Genomic DNA, 18,138 nt, shown 5'->3' with positions numbered 1-18,138 from the left:
GACATTTTTGTTCCTTTCTAGTGTCTCTGAAGTGCAACATGTGTTTGCACAAGTTTTTTGGAATGTATTTACTTACAGGTATCAGAAAGAGGTTTCCTCTCAGTAAACTGCTCTGAGTCCTCTGACAAAAACCTATAATCTGGAAAAGTGGGAAAATGTTTCCTCAAAATAGTTGTTTTTAACACTTTTATTTGCTGTTTTGCTGTTAAAAAAATGCAAACACTGAGCTGTATGGCTTTATAGCAGCTGTATGAGGGTATTTTCAGTGTTTGACCAGCTAGCACTGAAATCGCATTGAATCCCATTAACTTCTGTTATGTGTCACTTTGGACCAGACTGTTTTGCCATATAGTTTTGACATTAGAATTTATGAATTTGTGGATCATGAAGTGCTGCTGCCTGTTTTATAGGGATGGAAATGAACATATATCTTGGGTATTTGCAGTCTCCATGTATTTTCAAACTTCCTTCCATTAGGTATTTCTGAACATAATTAGATGAAACTCTTCACTATTTATAATCCCAGTTATTACTTTCATGCCAATGGTAACCTTTCCAATAAATTGTTCTGTTTAGTACAATTGGTTTCAGGGGTCTAGAAGACAATGTGAAATACAAAAACCAATGCAAATGTAATTGTATTGCAGCAATCAGGAATAATCCAGAAGTCTTCTGTCTATGCTCTTTTGGTTAACCCGTTCTTTAGTAATCATTGAACTGGCTGATTTATCAATTGAAATGGATTGTTTTCCCTCAGTATTAGTGCAACTTAAGAATTAGAGAAAGTCAGATTTCATATTCAGAAGTTCAATCACTGGATTTCTTTGCAAACAAAAGACATGGTTATAATACTTTTCTTGGCTAAGTCTAAAGGTCAAAATTAGCAAGTTTTAAAGAAGAATTGCAGAGGCATACAGCAGAGCCTTTGTAGTAATCACAAATGAAAGACAGTACTGAATTAGTGGATAACACAGAGAATCTAATTTGTAGTTACAACTCAGTATCTGTGACGGCAGCAGCGCAGTTTGCATGAGATTGAAACTGGGGCAAGAATGCAAAGAGCCAGCAGGTCAGTAAGGAAATAAAGAATTGCGGCTAGGGGCCAGCAGCCAAATCCTATTGTAAGGGTGGCCCTTAACCACATTTTCACTATTATGACAACTGTGAAACTTGATTTGGTTTTGTTGTTGTTGGGATCTTGGCTTTGCTTTGCAGTTGTGTGGGTTCAACCAAATAATCATTTTCAATTACTCTTTTGGGTTGGGTTTTTTGGGGGGTTGTTTTTTTTTTTGTATGTGTGTATGTTTAGCTGGAGGCCTCAAGGTATGATATGAACTTGCTTTTAACTTTCAGATCTCTGATGGGCAGTGACGCCATCCCTTATTTTCCATAGAAACTGTCTGCAGCCCTTTGAGGCATGGACTGCTGTTGTAAGGGAACGCATCTGCTACAGCATATAGGACCTTGCCATGACTACGTTCAAGCTCTGATCTAAGCTCCCTGCATTTCACCCACTGATGTTCTTTTTCTCTCTCTGTTTCAGGGTCTTTATGTCTTTGTGGTATATTTTATCCTGCACAACCAACTTTGCTGTCCTGTGAAAGCAAGTTATACTGTAGACATGAATGGGCATACGACTCCAGGATCGGCTTTTTTCACACATGGCAGTGGCCTGCCAGCTGCAGGTGGAGAGATCAGCAAGTCTACTCAGAACCTCATCACTGCTATGGAAGAGGTAACAGTGCTCTATAGTCATCACCTTGTGTATTGGAAATGTACCTGGAGATTTAAGTGGCAGTACTGAAGTGTAATACACAGGAATGAGATGCTAATTATTATAGGTTGGCTTTGGGGAAGGGAGGATTTTTTTTTTTTTTTTTTTACCCATAAAATTTTTATCTTTAGCCATGGTGATGTTCTTGGAACTCACAATTCCCTGGTAACATCCCATCTAGAGAATTTCCCCTTTTCTACTTGAGTCTTCAGTTTGTTATAGAAGCTGGTTAAAGCATTGCCAAAAGTAGGTCATGAGAAATCAAAATATCAAGTTAATTCTTTCAGCTTTCTATAGGTCTTAGATAAGTTTTAAGTCTTTAATTTTCCAAAGTCATGCTGTGCAAAATTTCTGGAAATTTTAATAGACTAGAATAAAATTAAAATAAAATTAAAATAAAATTAGAATAGAATAGAATAGAATAGAATGAATTGAATTGAATTTTTGAGGGAGATGATTTTCAGTCTCTTTTTTGCTGGAACTGCAATGCTGCTAGTATCACTTTTAACTACCTGTAGTAAACCAAGACGACTTTTGCTGCTATGTACATGTGCATGTTGATAGAGCTAGTTGAAAATTTTTCAGCTAAACAGTTTTTCCAGGAAAAATTTAATGGAATTGAAATTTTTCAACGGAACACCAGTTCTAGTAATAATTTTTGTGGAAAGCAAGCTGCTCGCCTGGCAGCTGTTTTGCTCATTTCTTTGCCTGCTTGACTGTAGGTTTGTCTGGATTTTGAAGCTCCTCAGGTGCCTCCTGGTAGACCAGTGAATTTATTCAACTTCTCAGTGTCTCACTCAAGGTGGTCCCTGACTCCCCAGTGCAGTGAACAGCACAGCTTTTCAGCTCTACATGGCAAGCTTTTATGTTCCTGAGCTCTCAAACAGTGGATGAGCAATAAACGAAGAAAAAATATTTCAGTTGTACTAAAATATATTTTTTTAGAGTTCAGTATTTTGGCTTTTCATCCCATTTAAGGAGATAGATTTTGAAAACCACCTCTTTTCTCATGAACAGAAGTTCTGAATTTTAGTGCAGCTTCACCTTAAACTGAAGCGGAAGATGAACTATAGCAAAGTTGATATCAAAACTGTAGGTCTGTATACCACCATCAGAACCTTCAAAACTGGCAAATTACTTTAAAATATTGTATTGGTAAACATGGGAAGCAGTGGGTAGCCACCTGTAGATCATAAAATGGAAAGTAATGATGATCAGTGGAGAACGTAGAAGCAGGGTCCAGCAGAGGAAAAGGCAGTGGTAAGACAGGATTGAGCTGGAACCTGTTGGTGCTTTAATTTAAAGATCTCCATACCAGGGGCCAATGTTCAGAAATACCAATTTTTTTCAACTTTTTGAGATAGCTTGAACAGGCATAATAAAGAAAAGGTTAAATGACTTGTAATCAAGTTACATATATATATATATATATTTCTTTAAAAAAAAAAAAAAAAGGCTAGCTGGTTCACTACAGAAGTGACAGAATAGCTGGTTCCAAAATCTTGGTCTTGAGTTTAGCTCTAGTCATAGTTTCCTGTTTCTATACTATAGTTTTGATGATTACTGCATTTCTATGTCTTTTTAAACTTTGCAGGTGCCTGCAGACTGGGAGAGGGCATCCTTGCAGCCTGCTAGTCAAGCTAGCGCTGCCTTCAAGCAGAGTCCACAAAATGGCAATGTTTTCCACCCTTCTGGAGGATTTAGTACTAGCTCGTTGGTTGCTGATGAGGAATCACAGGAGTTCGACGACCTAATATTTGCTTTAAAGACTGGTGAGTGACTCTTCTCCTTGTTCCTCAGAGGTTGTTATGTTGTTCTTCACTTTAACAGTGTCACCATTCCAAGAGATCCAGTTAATGAGATCCATTAATATGATGGCCAGTGAAAATCTGAAGAAAAATTGTTTTGCCTTGGACTGGTATTCCAAGAAAAATATTGTGTAGACTATCTAAAATAACAGAGCAGGAGTCTGCAAAAATATTTTTTGAGTCATGATGTTAAGCAGACTTACAGAAAGTAGCAGCAGATTGGAGGCTCTGACATTTTTTCACAAAGTGCTTAAATGGCTAACTTGCTGCCTCTAGACATGAGCTGTCTTGTCTTCTTTTCCTTTCTTTTTCAAATTGATATATAGAGTAAATAAAATGCCTGTCTTTATTTTATACATATATATATCTGTGAGAAACAGCATAACTTCATAAATATTGATTCTCCCAATAAGTGTAAGACAAAACATTTGCATAAAACACATTCAGACCTGAAAAATGGTGTACACTGGAAAGATAAACTAAATAGACTTCTGCCCAAACACAAGAGCCAGCTATGATGGGTTCACCATGCTGCTGGAGGACAGAAGCAGGAGAGGTCGCTCTAGGTGACCACACTCAAACTACACCTGCAAAACGAAACAGCTGTAATCAGATTCCTCTCAACAGCCTTAGAGTTCAAATCTTCAAAATCCCAGGCTTTGCCCTCAGTTATGTATTGCTTTTCTGCCTTCTCACCCACTCCACCAATGAAACTTCAGGTTATTCAAATCATGATATAAATAGATAGCCAGACGTGGCCACCGGCGTAAGAAATGAAGTGAAACCTCATTCAAAGATAGGTCAACATGGGAATGTCTGATAAGACAACCACAAGTCAAAGGAGCTCCACCTGATAAGACCTGGCAGATGCTAACCCAAGCCCACCTCCTCTAGGCATCAGGGGGAATACAAATGGACAAGCTTGGTAGTAGGAGGTCACCTGCACAGTCTTTGGGGATACCATCAAGCCTCACAAGAGACAACAGCGAGGTACTGGTGACATTAGCTGGTTAAGTGCTTTGGCACTGATAATTTCATGGGTTTGCTTCCTTCAGTGACACCAAGGAAAACAGTCAAACTGGTTAGAAGACTGGGAATGCTGCTAATGAATGGGTAGTTTTGTTCAGTATATTCATAATACTTTATCTCCTAAGCCAATTTCCATTGCAAAAAACTCCTCTAATTATGAAGGTAATTGGATGATTAATAACTGGCCTAGTGCTAAGAAAAACAAAATTTGTATTGTACCTATTAATTTTGCAGTCTACTTCTACTTTGTTATGCAGTTAAAGATTTTGGGCAAGACTTTCAAATCTAGATGCATAAGCTTACAGTTACAAATCTTTTTTTAAAGTACCTAAAGAGGTAGGTTTTACTTTTTTACCCCTTCCTGAATATTTTGAAGGAAACCAGATAATTCATAGATAGTTCATAAGATATGAATCCATTCACATCTAACACTCCCACCATGGCACAGTGTTTACTGCTTAAGCAGCTCAATTGACATCAGTTGGCCTATTTTCTGCATTAAACTCCATGCACTGTGGAAGACCGAATCTTAAATCATGAAGAGTAATCTAGGCAACAGCAGTAGTTAAAACTCATGGTTAATATATTTCACCACAACTTTAGCATTTAATGATTTTTTAATAAATCTTCAAGCTGCATCCTTAGTTAATTTGCTTTCAGTGCTTCTAAAGGAAGTAGGTCTACAATCAGCTTTTGATTATTTTGGTTAAATTTTATTATTGTCTTCTTTATTAATAATTTATTATCATTTGTTCCTATGAGGCTTTCATATTAATGTGATTTGCAGCAGAGACCTCAGGCCACAGTTGGAGAGAAATATTTTTGTTTGCATTACTGATTCAAGTAATACCTGACCATTTTACCCCAGTGCTTATTCATGTGCCCAAACTGTGTCCACAGCAACATTACAGAGGCAAAAAAAAGGTGGTTTCTAAGCCAAACCAGTTGTCCCACTTGTTTCCAGTCCCACACACAACATTTGAACAAGCCAAACTGAAGAGGTGGTATTGAGGTTAGAGTAGCTTTAACCACCAAAGTAAATGTTTATCAGCTATTGCCTTAGATACAAGCTGTAGCTTCAATGCGTACTTCTAACCAAAAAAAGTGAGCTTTTCTGTAACTAAAAATCATATCTGTTTTACTACTTTCATCCAGATCTGCTCTTCGGTCCAGTTCAGTCCATGGCCAAGGAGTCAAGGTGCTCCCAATAGCATGAGGGAGGGAAGTGCGTGGAAGCAATAAAAAGGGAGATGAGGTCGTGGAAAGTGGGATTTCTTCTCTGTTTGGCAGTGTAGGCTTATGCTGCTAAAGTATTCACTGAGCTGTGTTCTGACAGGAATTTCATGATACGGTTAAGTCAGCAGGCACTGAAAGGAGCCCGTCTCCTGGTCCCCCCTGGCAGCACATTTCTTCTTTGTCTCTTGCATCGTTGTTCGTACTCGCATGAAACCGCAATAACTCAGGTTACAGCCTTCTCCTCTCCCTCTCCCTTGCCACTCCACATCAGCCTGGTGCCCTTTGAGTACCAGTCCCAGCTCCAAGGACGCAGTGGTCATCAGCAAATGGAAGACCAGAACTTCTCTAAATAGGCTAAAATGTATGGGCAGATGAGATGCCTTTTTGTTGCCTTGCTCCGGTCTGGCATTTGCTGTAAGTAGTGCTTCTCGAACCTTTTTAGACCAGGCTTTGTTTCAGTAGGCTGAGAATTCCTCAAGCAGACAAGACCCTGGGAAAGCAGGGAAGAAGCATCTGCTTTGCACCAGATTAGCCATTTTTATCACTCCTAAACTGGGAAGTGTGGCTTTTGGGTGTAGAGGAAGAATAGAAGTGCTTGCTCTGCTATTGCCTGAGCTTCACCTCTGACAAGCAGAAACAGAAACCTTCATTATCTGTCGCTCCCTAAAACTGTCAATCTATAACCGAACTCAGCCTTATCTGTGCTAAAATACTAGCTCCCACTCTGAAGGGTGGCTGAGGATCAGCACTGATTAGCAGAGGAATATGCAAAAATGTCTTTATGCCTCTTTGCACTTCATCTGTCCTTTCTGCTTATGTAGTTTGGAGCTGTCTGAAAGTTACTTTAATTTATGCCCACTGTCTGTAGCCACAAGGTTTAATCTGGCAGCCAGGATCAGTGAGAATGAGAGCATAATCACAGCAAAGCTAAAATCTCATTCCTGTCCTCCCACCCCACCCTTGCACTGCAGCTGGCCACTCTCAGCAGTACAAATGAAGGGTGACTGATGTAGGTTAAAAAAATCAAACAAACCCCCACTGCACAACTTTATTCTTTAACTTGCAACGGTTTAGTAATTTGCAGTTTGCAGTGCAGCTCCACAAATAGATGCATTGGCACACTTGGCCTTATTGCTAAAGAAATGTGTTGTAGAACTGTGCACTTAGCCCTTGGTTCCGTAATCATTAATGCTGGGCTTAATTACAGATTAACCTGAAATACGGACCGTGTCAGATGAAGGCACACAACTGCATTTCTAGCAAATTAGGTGGACAACAGTGTACTGTTTCTTAGCCAGCTTTTATGCTAGCTTTATGCAAGCTTTGCATCACATGGACATAGAATTTTTTGTTTGGTGCAAGAAATGCAAAAGCTGGACTTCTTATATCATAAAGCCATGGCCTCTGAATGCCTTATCAATTAATTCCTCCTTACCACCAAGTATGTTCATGTCCATACAGGAATATATAGTCAGGATTCACTACGCTTACTATATCACCACATCTCTTATACTGTGGGAATCTTCTGGAAGGCCAGCCAGCTCCAAGGCAGTTTATGTGAAGGAAATTATAGAACGATTAGTGTAGGAAAAAATAATTCCGGGGCCTATTGATATGTGCTAAAACACCCTTTTTTTTTAATGTTTATGAATTTGGCTTAAATTATTTATTTTATTATATTTCATTTATGGCTTTTATAATGAATCAAAGGCTTAGCTTCTACTGAGAAGGACAATTATTTACTAATTAGTTCTTGTTAATTGCACTAATTAACTTTAAAAGTGCTGTTATTTTGGGCTAGATCTCATTTTTCCTCTGATTTCTTGTGCAAGGTTTATATTGATAAACAATTTATTAAGACTATTGCCTTCCAGATTGTCACAGTCATATGTTACTGTCATTGAGGCTAAAGCCCAATATAGCAGAATTCCCTAAGGACTTCTACTCTGGTTAGGTCTGGAGAGTTAAAAAGGGAGCCAGCAGAATAAAAGTAGATGGAATTTGTCCCAAAGCAGCAAGCTGTCCATCAGCTTTGCTCTAAAGCATTAATACCATAAATGCATGATAGCTTTACTGATGTCTGAGCTTCCATCCACATTCCCACCTCCTACAAATGCTCTTGTCCTCCCCCTTCTGTGATGCACAAAACTGAACCAATTCATTCCTTTGGGTGAGATGTGAATGCAAAACACAGGAACACCTCCGAGAAAGGCCCAAACTCCTCCAATGCTCACTGGTGACCCACCCCGTAGGAAGTTGCTTGCAAAGATATTTATATGTTAGAGCAGAGAATACCAGCCTAGCACATGGTACTTTTCAAATATATATTGGACAGTATCAGTGGAGGCTATTGCTACATCCACATCTCAGTGTACTTTTGCTCTTAATAGACACATAAGTGATAAATCCTAAATAAATATTCTATGTAGAGAATACTTGGAAAGATCTACTGTGTAAGTTAAAAACCTCCCAGAAGTGCAGCTGTTACACTAATGATGCTGTATAAACCAACTCATAATTTTCAATCTAATACTGCTAGCATTCCAAAGTCAGCATTTTTTAAACCTTGGTGTTACCACTGTAGGTGCCTGGTTTAAGAATTAAGAATCTCATGTTGGGCATCCTGAAGAAGAGGAAACATTTAAAATTTCAAATTCTGAAAGGTGTTCAGTGCAATCTCCTGGGACTGTCTGTCACAGGGTAGGTTAATTGTATACAGTGGCAAACTGCCAGATTCATGGCCTGCCTTATCAACCTACGTCATTTCTGTTTTGAAGGGCTCACTTCACAGCAAAAAAGGAAGGAAGGGTAGCCAGTTTGCATATTAATTCAACTTCTCATTTGTGATTGCTCACGAATATGTTACCTGTTGGCTGTTGAACGTGACTGCATAATATCCAGGAAGCATTTTTAGTGCAATCTGAACTTTATTGGTAAAATTCTGAGTGTCTGTTGGTGTCATTTCTGTAAAGACAAAACCCTGAAAGAAGAATTAAAGTTGGTTCATGTAGCTTATTAATTTCTGTCTAATACATGTTAGACGTACAATAAAAATGATGATTGATGCAGAAAACAAGGTGGAAGTGCTTACAAAAATAAAAAGTCTCTCCAGAGATATGAGTACAGCAATTACAAAAAAACCTCTGTCTCCCTCAAAATGTTGTAGTGATCTGAGGAAGCAGATGATAACAGCGGGTGTTCAAGGGCTCGTGGGAAGGGCCTGACGAAATCCCTCAGCCAGTAGATGTCACTGGAGAGATCTCGCTGGGTTTGCGAGAAAGTGGGCTCTGACTTTTCAGTTTCTAGCTAGTCCTTTGATAGAAGAAGAAGGGCCTCATTTTCCTGCATCGTTTTCTTAAAATAGTTTATTCACAAATTGGGGAAGAGTAATACTCCCCGTTGCGTACCTACAATCCAACTCTAGCATCTCTAGGAGAGCACAAGCCTTTGGGGATCTGATTGAGTTTAAATTCTGCTCTCATCTGAGAATGTCTGGACCTATGAACTCTGTGAAACTCCATCATGTAAGCAGCCCTACCGTTCCCATTCCCAGTCTGCCGACTGTTTGGTAAGCTGGAATCCGGGTTATGTTTCAGCTCTCAGTCCTAAAAAGGATCAGCTCTTACATAGTTTGTCTTTGCATCAGCAACAGAACAAGGCCCTTGTAAACCCTGAGTAGCCTACTTCAGTCTCTGGTTTACCAAGTTCCTGATAAGAACCTCTGTAACAAAAAAACCTCTTCTTACTTTGCACAAAGCACGCACAAAGCATGCACACATATGACATTTAAGAATATACATAGTGTAACACCATATTAGACAGGTATCCAATGTTTTTATAGTGACCAGCACAAGATTCTTTAAGAAAACCCATACTGAGTAATTGCAGTATAGCCACCAGTAAGACAAATATCTTTCTAACCCCAGCAGTCAGTGTTCATCTTAAAATCTCAATCCAGGATGGTCATATTTATATAACATGATTTTAAATGTGTTCAGTAATGCATTTTTCCCCTTTTTGAAATTTGTCCCCTCTTCAGCATAAAAAAATTTTTGAGTGAATTCCAATGTCAATGATGCTACATAAGAAGTATTGTTTTGTTTCTCCATTCAAAGTATTTTATTTACTTCAAGGTTATTACTTTGTTCTTCCATCAACAAACAGTAAGTACAGCAGACTGATTTATCTTCTGTATTACACTCATGTTTCCTTTCTAAAACAGTTCTAGAGAAGATAAGGAAAAAAACCCCAAATAACTTGCTTATGCAAGTGCTGTTTTTCCCAGGACTGTCAAGCAGCTTTTAGTTATCAGGACCATGATTCAATGAAAAGGTTAAATATGCATATAAATTTAAGTCAGTAAGTATGGCTTAATCATCTTCAGTACACTTATAAACAAGTATTTTAATGATTCAGAGCCTAATCTTGTCTTTAATATTTGATCTCTGTATGTTGATGGATTTTTGCTCTTGTCATACTCTGACAGTAATTGCTGGTCTCTCAAGAGCTTGGGTCACACAGACCCAAGAACAGGACTCATCTAGTAGATGTCAATGAAGGCACATTGACTCTGCAATCCAAACACCAAATCCAGGTGTAAGAAGGATCGCAGTGCAGAAATACCTACTTTTCACCTGGATGCAGTAGGGCTGGGTTCACACAGCACTGTACCTGAGTTTGGCCCCTACCAGGACTTCTTCCAGACCTCTGCAGGAAAGCCTACCTAGTCCTGCAGGTTCTTCTGCTCAGGTTCTCTGAACCAAGCTCCGTATTCAAGACTGCAGCCTGACTTCCCACAGCAAAGGGGCATCCCACTGCTGCCCCCTTTTCCTTACTTGTTTTCTACTTGGGGGGTGGTAGAAGGAAGGGTGCTATGGAAAAACTTTGTAAAAGTGGAACAATAGGAAGCACAGGAAAGGATGAGGTAACTCCAAAAAATTAAATGACCCTTATCTTGTCTTTTACTGAACAAGCCAAAGCATGGAACATCAGCTGAGGCAGAAATAAGAGATGCACTGCACAACTGATAGCAACTCCTGAAAATATTTTTTAGTATGAAAATGCCAATTACTGCCTCTCCCAGCATACCCTGTTCGGGGCTTTTTGAGCCAAATGTTATTCCTTTGCAACTCCCTTGAACTGCATGTAGTTACAGATCTGCTTCTGCCCAAAATGAGTAACTTCCCTAGTTATTTGTAAGTCACATTGCTGTAAGACCATGCCTGAAATTAATCTGCCTTGAAGTCACTATGCCTAATTACACTGATGTGCAGTTCTCAACAAATGTAAAGCCTAGATGGCCTAAACCCTAACAAGACCCATGTATTTTTTAGGATTTGCTCTACAACTCAAAGAAAGCAGCTGAAAATGCACTAAAGTTCATAGTTACAGCTGATATTCTGTGAAAAAGTGGTCTGAAAAATACACATTTCCTAAAATTAGTGCAGGATTATGTATCTTCACACTAATCAACTCACAACCCCCCAAAAAACCCCAAAACAACACAGAGGCAACAAGCTAGTAGAACTCCTGGAGGATGGAGAAAGTGGCCTCCTGAGGTCTCTTCCATACATGTTTTGGAAGTTTCCGTGGGTCAAAGTCTAGTATTCTCTCACAGTAGAAGAAAAACACAATACACTGGCTTGTGCCAAATGTGGGTTTAAAGAATATTTAGTCAGCGTCTTTTCTCATGCTGAAATTACAAACCTATTAAAAGAGCTGGAATTATAGTTTAACAGGGAAATTGTATCATTAAAAATCAATTCTTCGTGAAGAAGTCCTTGGAAATACCAGACTCTAACAGCCAGACCATGAACCCAGCTTAAACCAGGCCTTGATTTATGCTCTTGTGATTTCAAGGCAACCTCTGAATAGCTATTGTACCATTTACTGAGACAAATAAAGTAACTGACAGTGGAATTATGAAAAAGCGTATCTGGATGGTACAGAACTACATCAGATAACGTTATAATCTGTGGATTCAGAATTGTAGAGAAGGAAGAGGAAACTTGCCACATCATTGTGGGGTAGGGAAGTACTTCAATAATCAGAATAAAGCAGAGCAGGACACGATACCACCATTTCTGTGTTGGGATTTCATTCTCACCAATTCTTTTGCTTGTTTGTTTTGCTGTTTCAGGTGCAGGTCTCAGCGTCAGCGATAATGAATCTTGTCATGGCAGCCAGGACGGTGGCAGCATGGCTAACTCCCAGATCGTAGAGCTTAGAAGAATACCCATAGCAGACACTCACCTCTAACTCCATGGCTTGGTTGTTTTGGGTTTTTTTTTGTTTGTTTTTTTTTTTTTTTTTTATTCAAGCCTCAGTATTTTTATATTTGTACTTCCTTTTGCACTAAAACACTATATGAAACTGTGTAGTAGAATGCTGTGAGCTTTCCTGAATGTTTAATGTGGAATGTTTGCTTGAGGTTTTGTATATCAGAAAATAAACTGTAAATTTTTTACAGTGGCTGACCATCAATAGATACCATGGCAATCGGCCTAGATTTGTATCTTGTAGCTAGATTACATATTTCACAAACTGTAGCTTTTTTTAATTAACCTGTATGTGTAACGCTGATTAATAAAAACAATAGAGTCTGTTTGATAAAAACATGTCTGTTTATTCTGCTTGCTGCTTATGGAGCTGGAAGATGATGCAGATACCCTGTTGCACAGAATAGCCTTTTAATTACACAGTTGTTCTAAGTTTCCTAAACTGCCCTCTTCTCACTGGTTTTTGAGTACCAAAATCTGTGAACTTTAAAAATTCAAATAAAGACAGTCTTGAGCCAGAGAGCCTGAAATTTAAATTGTGACATGATAAAATATGCAATGATCTGAAACAAACAGAGGGAAGGGGAGATGAAGGACAAGAGTGAAACCACTGGCAGCTGCATGGTGTCAACTGCGTTACCTTGCTGATTTCATAATATTAAACTCTCACTCTCCTCACAGTCAGAAATAAGGGGGAATTCCAAAGAGCTGAATTTTCTGTTAGTCTCTGTAGGTGCTACACAGATATCCCTGTTCTGATTGAAGGGTTCAAGTACTGCATTACAAACAGAGTTAGATCAGTAATCTGGGGTCATAAATGAGCAAGAAAAGTTCCTCCCTTGGGAAAAAAAAATATAGAGGAAGTATTTCAGAACTGAGAGGGGGAGGCAGGCTGATCTCGTAGGAATCATTAACTCTGCTTCTACACAGACACTGGAAGAAAAACACATTAAAGCGGGAGACCAAGGGAATTTTCCTCTGAACATTTCTGAGCATAGTATAGAAATACAGTAAATGAGAATGCAAGCCTTTCATACTTTCTTCAGGAACTTGCCTAAAGGCTTAACACTGGGCAAGCTTTGAGCAACAACCTCTCCCTTTAAAAGAAAACTTCTCTTGTGGAAATATTTCTGTGAATTTTGCTATAGTGATATACAGATTTTGCTGTATCTAATTACTTGTTGAGCTGAAAAAAAACCCAAACAAACCCCATTTCTGTGTCCCAGTTCTGTAATAGCTGGTAGGAGCGCACAGCTTACGGTCATCACTCATATCCAAAGCAGACATAATCTTTAAAGTCTAATGCAAAAGACACAGGAAACTATTTCTAGTCAGCAAAGCCCTTAAACAAGCGCTTTTTAAGCATGCATTTGAAATGATGGGAAATGGAGCATTTCTATATTTAATTAATACAAGTTGTGCTGCATCGAGTCTTAAATTTCTGACTCCCAGGAATTTTGTGGACTCTGTTTATGCTGGTCACGCTACAGAGCAAACAGGGCCAAGTCTTTGTGGTCAATGGCAAAACTTGGGGGAGAAATATACCTTGCTTCACCATGGGCAATATACAGAAGCACAGGCCAGTCAGGGAGACAAATACCCCTGTGCAGAAGGAACAGCCTTTAAAATTGGGTGCAGTGCATCTGAAACGTAGCGGGCAAGAGTGAACCATGTGAGCATATTTTATAATTCACTTTTCTGCCCATACTTACACCTGCTGACAAGGGACTTTCTGGGCACTTGAATGAACTGCAAGTATCATCAAAACAAGTCTCTCAGTCTGGAGTTAAAATGAGTTCTGGACACTTTGCAATGTAGAACTGTTTTATTTTCTACACGGGAAACCTGGCTCGCAAAGAGTTTTTTTATTTTATTTCATTCTTCCTGAATCAACTGAGATGAGCATTGCCCATTGCTGATACTTCTCATCTCCCCACTAAAGCCCTAACATGAAGCCTGGCCCTGCAGAATGATTGCAACACTTGCTCAGTTGCGAGGGAGTCAGGGCTGTAACAGATGTTTCATTACTCGCAGTACATGCTACTACATGCTGTGCGAAAGCTTATAAAAGAAGGATGTTTTGTTTGATTTTGACTCACCACCATAAATGTTAATACTTTGTGTCACTTCAACTTGTTGCACAACTGGCCTGGTTAGGGATTTACTGTAAATGCATCAGCATTTTCAGAGCAGATCAGTTGGATGAGGTCTGCTGCCAGCACTTCTTGAGTTTTAAATCTCTAGGTGGTGCTCACACAGTTTCGGATCATGCAAGGAATTTTGCTATTGTTCTAGAACCACTTTTTTAAAAAAAAAAAAGAAAATAGTCTGTAGTAAATTCAGTGTTTTAACAGCATGGGTCTCTCTCAGCTCCTTTTTGCTGTTCCTTGAGCAGGTGAGGATTGGGATGGGAGCAGGGCAGCTGCGTGCTCTGACTCAGGGGTGCCCGACAGCCACACCTGGACAGGAGGAGCACCTTTACAGTTGGCTTGACTTCACCTAACCACACCGAATGCCTCCCGTGGTTCTCCGATCCCAGGCATTATTTAAAATTTGATAGAGTATAAACATTTCTTTGTTTCTATGAGATGAATAAATCCACAGCTAGACAGCTTTCAAACCTACTGTTACCATGCTAAGATGGCTAACTCATTCAGCCCTTTGCTTTGTTCCTGAAGATCACCAGGACACTTGCTGCCTTTGCTTTTTTCCCTATAAAAGGAGCCACCATTTCTCCACAAGAGGCCATTCTCTGTGTTTTGAGGCATAGAAGGAGCTGCAATTAATATGGATGTAATGTTTCGTAGTTCACTGTGTGAAGGAGACACCTTTTCCAGACAGGCTTCACCTAAAGCTACTTAAATATGTCTGTACATCAGATGAATGAATGGATGTGTTCAGGAGCTTATCGCCACTCATATGCCAACATAAGTAAATTCACCTTTTTAAATTATGTCTGAATATATTTCACGTTCAAGTGCATAAGTGATGAACAATGCAAAGTTCAACAGACATCTTTTAGGTGGTGTTTTAGAGAAAGCCACCGTGGTAGATTCTGATTTTTTTTGTGGTACATATCCAAAATAAGTCAGTTCATGTCAGGGACTTCAACAGAAATATTCAGATTTGTTTTTCTTTAGAACCTATTTGAGAGCTCCAGTATATCCATGTTCTGTCCCTATCATGCAAATGCTTAGTACTCCAATATCCTACATCCAAAGTCATCATCCTGCTGAGAACTGCACAGTGAGAGCTTTGATCTGCAAAGGATTAAATTGTATTGAGAACTTTACAGCAATAGAGTGCCTACGTGTTCAACATAAAATTATGTTGAATTGACTGATCTTGCAGAGGTTTGACTAGAAAATTGCTTAAGTTCAGGCATATCCTCCCTTAAGATACATTTCACTATAGCTCAGCCTACACTGTGGACCTTGAGCTACTATATTGTAGGTTCTGCTTCACCAGCGCTGGTGTAAACCAGTAAGAAATCAGAATGTGTGCCCAGTTTGCTGGCAGCAGAATTTGCCTCTGTGTCACTTCTACTGGCAGTAACATGTAGTGAAAATAGCACATGCAAGTTTGGGCTCATCTGCTCAATTCAATATGTTATTCTGTTAATTTGCACAGAAAAAATAAAAAAGAATTTCCATTCTTCATTGCATGGTTCAAAATCATATTCTGTGCAATAAATACATTGAAATAATTACAATGCAATACTCTTGTATGCAATAAATACATGGAAATAATTGCAATGTAATACCTAAGCATTATTGAACAAAATACCTGGGATTAATGATGTGCTGAAACTGAGAAGACAGTTGTGTAAACTTGCCTAAATGGTGGCCCCAAACCTCTAAGAATGATTTTGTTTTGTTGGTTGAGTTTCAACCAAGTCAAAGTTATGTTCATGGTAGAGATGGCATTTTCACAAATAGACAAGATTTGGAGAAAATTATAAATACCTTTTTGTTGTTGTTGTGACTGCATTTCAACACTTTTGCTTTCTGTGCAAACCTAAAGACTGATGTGGCATCTCTTTGGTCCTGCCTTCTTCCTTTGCATCCCTAGAAAGGTGAACGCTTTGCTCTTTCTGGAGGTGGTAGTTTTACTAACAGGATTATTTTGCCGATGGTTCATACTACAGATTGCCAGAAGGACTTTCCCAGGTATCCAGAAAAGAGAAGCGTATTCTCGGAACTGTGAGCACAGAGTTAATAATCCTGACATCGCTCCCTGCCTAAAACATACAGCTTGGAGATGACCCCAGGAACATCTCATAACAATGGCTGGTGTCAAAACTGCAGAGAAGGGTTTTTACTGAAGCTGTCAGTGATCTTCCCCAACTCAGCAGGTAGGCCTTGAAGATGGTGTGGTCACTCCTGTGCCATAGTACCCCTGATCTGAGCACACAGTGATTTTATCCAGAGATGCTCTAATTTCCAAAAGCTGCCTTCAGTGTGGCTCTACTCATCATGCAGAGCACATAGCAGCATCTGGCCTATCTTTTGATGGTTCAAACTGTGTGTGAAACACGAGTATGTGTCACCATGCACACAGAGACAGAAAATAATTACAGGATACAAGAATTTAATATCATAAAAATAAATTCAGTTTCAATCTGGAAGCTAAAACATTGTGGTCCAGGTTATGAAACAGGTTTCCCTGGAAACTTCTTGGCTCCTGCTTTGCAATTCCTGAACCGAAATTAAGCGTGTGATTTCCCAGTTTCCTAACTGGAAAGAGTCACCCATCCAGGCATGGGATATACAGTGCAAGAAAAGGGGATACTTGAAATCTCCCTTTGCTGTCAGCCTCCCGCAGTGCACAAGCATATGACGGACCACCTGCAGCCCCTCTATGCAACGCTGCTGCCTCAGGTCTGTCCGCCACAGTGGGGAAGCAGAGAAGCAAATACGAAAGATTTTCCCATCTGGCAAGGACCAGGCAGATTTCAGCTCCATGTGTATGAAGGACCATATTTCTTTTTGCATAACAATGTGTCCTGGAGACTGGGGCAGGGCTGGAGGAAAAGAACAGACCAACAGTGGTCTCACGTGAAATCCTCGTTGAGTCCTGATATAGGGAGATAGGGAGTTGTTCCTCACCAAGGGTGTGCACGTGGTTCTTCCTATAGGATGGTCAGCCCTGCCGCCTCTGCTGCAGCACACGGGCAGTATCTGCAGCAGTGACTCAAAACGGGCTTGTTCTCTGGTGCTTCAGCCCCCAAATGAGCCCTGTTTGCATCTGTTCTCCATGCCACGGATATTGTTTGCAATGCTCTTTGCAGGAGAAATCTAAAAATAGCCCATCGACAGACTTTCTTCTGCTGAAGGATTGATCCTTCTCCCTGATCTCCTGCTTGTCCTGCATCTCAGTCGCAGCTGTGGGCCCACATTCCTTCCCAAAGAGATTCTTTATTCACTTATTCCTTCTAACAGCCTTTGCCTCAATAGTGAATGGGCTTGTGCTTCCTCTTCCTCAGCCAGGCCTTTGTAAGGACATAATGCCAAATACAAATCTTCTGGTTTTCTGTCTTGTAAGAAGGAACAGGTTTCCTTCTTAATTCTTTGTTCTTCTGCAGTTACCATGTTTTGTATCTTCTGCTGGATAAGGTCCTAAGAAGTCAAGTCCTACTCCAGCAAAAAACACTTGAGACCATCCTCAGAGTTGAGCATACGCCTACTTTGGCTATTCGGATGGCAAAATACACAGTTCACTGGTTAATGTGTCTCCACCCATATGAATCCTGCATCCAGCCATTGTCTGTTATACATTTAATAAAGCTGGTCTAGCCATTTTAACTGGGACTTTCTGCAAGTTCTGGGACATGCATGCTCCCTTGTGGTACCTGTCCCAGCGAATGCTGAAACCTTGCCTGCGCTGAGGCACAGCCATGGTCAGGCAGTGGAAACTCTCCACTCTGATCATTAGACTAGACTCAAGGTTTAAGAGGTGAGTTTGAATTTGGTGGGGCTGCAGAGGGCCTGAAACCCTGCCCTCATCTGTCAGC

General features: G+C 39.8%; 1 protein-coding gene across 1 annotated transcript in view; it reads left to right on the top strand.

The window, feature by feature from the left end:
• GPR98 (G protein-coupled receptor 98) overlaps window positions 1–12,295 on the top strand; it is a 284,088-nt gene extending 271,793 nt beyond the window's left edge. The window contains exons 87-89 of the mRNA XM_010578035.1: window positions 1,544–1,735; window positions 3,369–3,546; window positions 11,987–12,295. Of these exons, the coding sequence (XP_010576337.1) occupies window positions 1,544–1,735; window positions 3,369–3,546; window positions 11,987–12,105 (489 nt within the window). The 3' untranslated portion in view covers window positions 12,106–12,295. The remainder of the gene's footprint in view (window positions 1–1,543; window positions 1,736–3,368; window positions 3,547–11,986) is intronic.
• The last annotated feature ends 5,843 nt before the right edge of the window (window positions 12,296–18,138 follow it).

This window comes from Haliaeetus leucocephalus, unplaced genomic scaffold (assembly GCF_000737465.1).
Source record: "Haliaeetus leucocephalus isolate CR32 unplaced genomic scaffold, Haliaeetus_leucocephalus-4.0 Scaffold598, whole genome shotgun sequence".
Taxonomy (NCBI): Eukaryota; Metazoa; Chordata; class Aves; order Accipitriformes; family Accipitridae; genus Haliaeetus; species Haliaeetus leucocephalus.
This window is presented reverse-complemented; position numbering and strand designations above follow the sequence as displayed.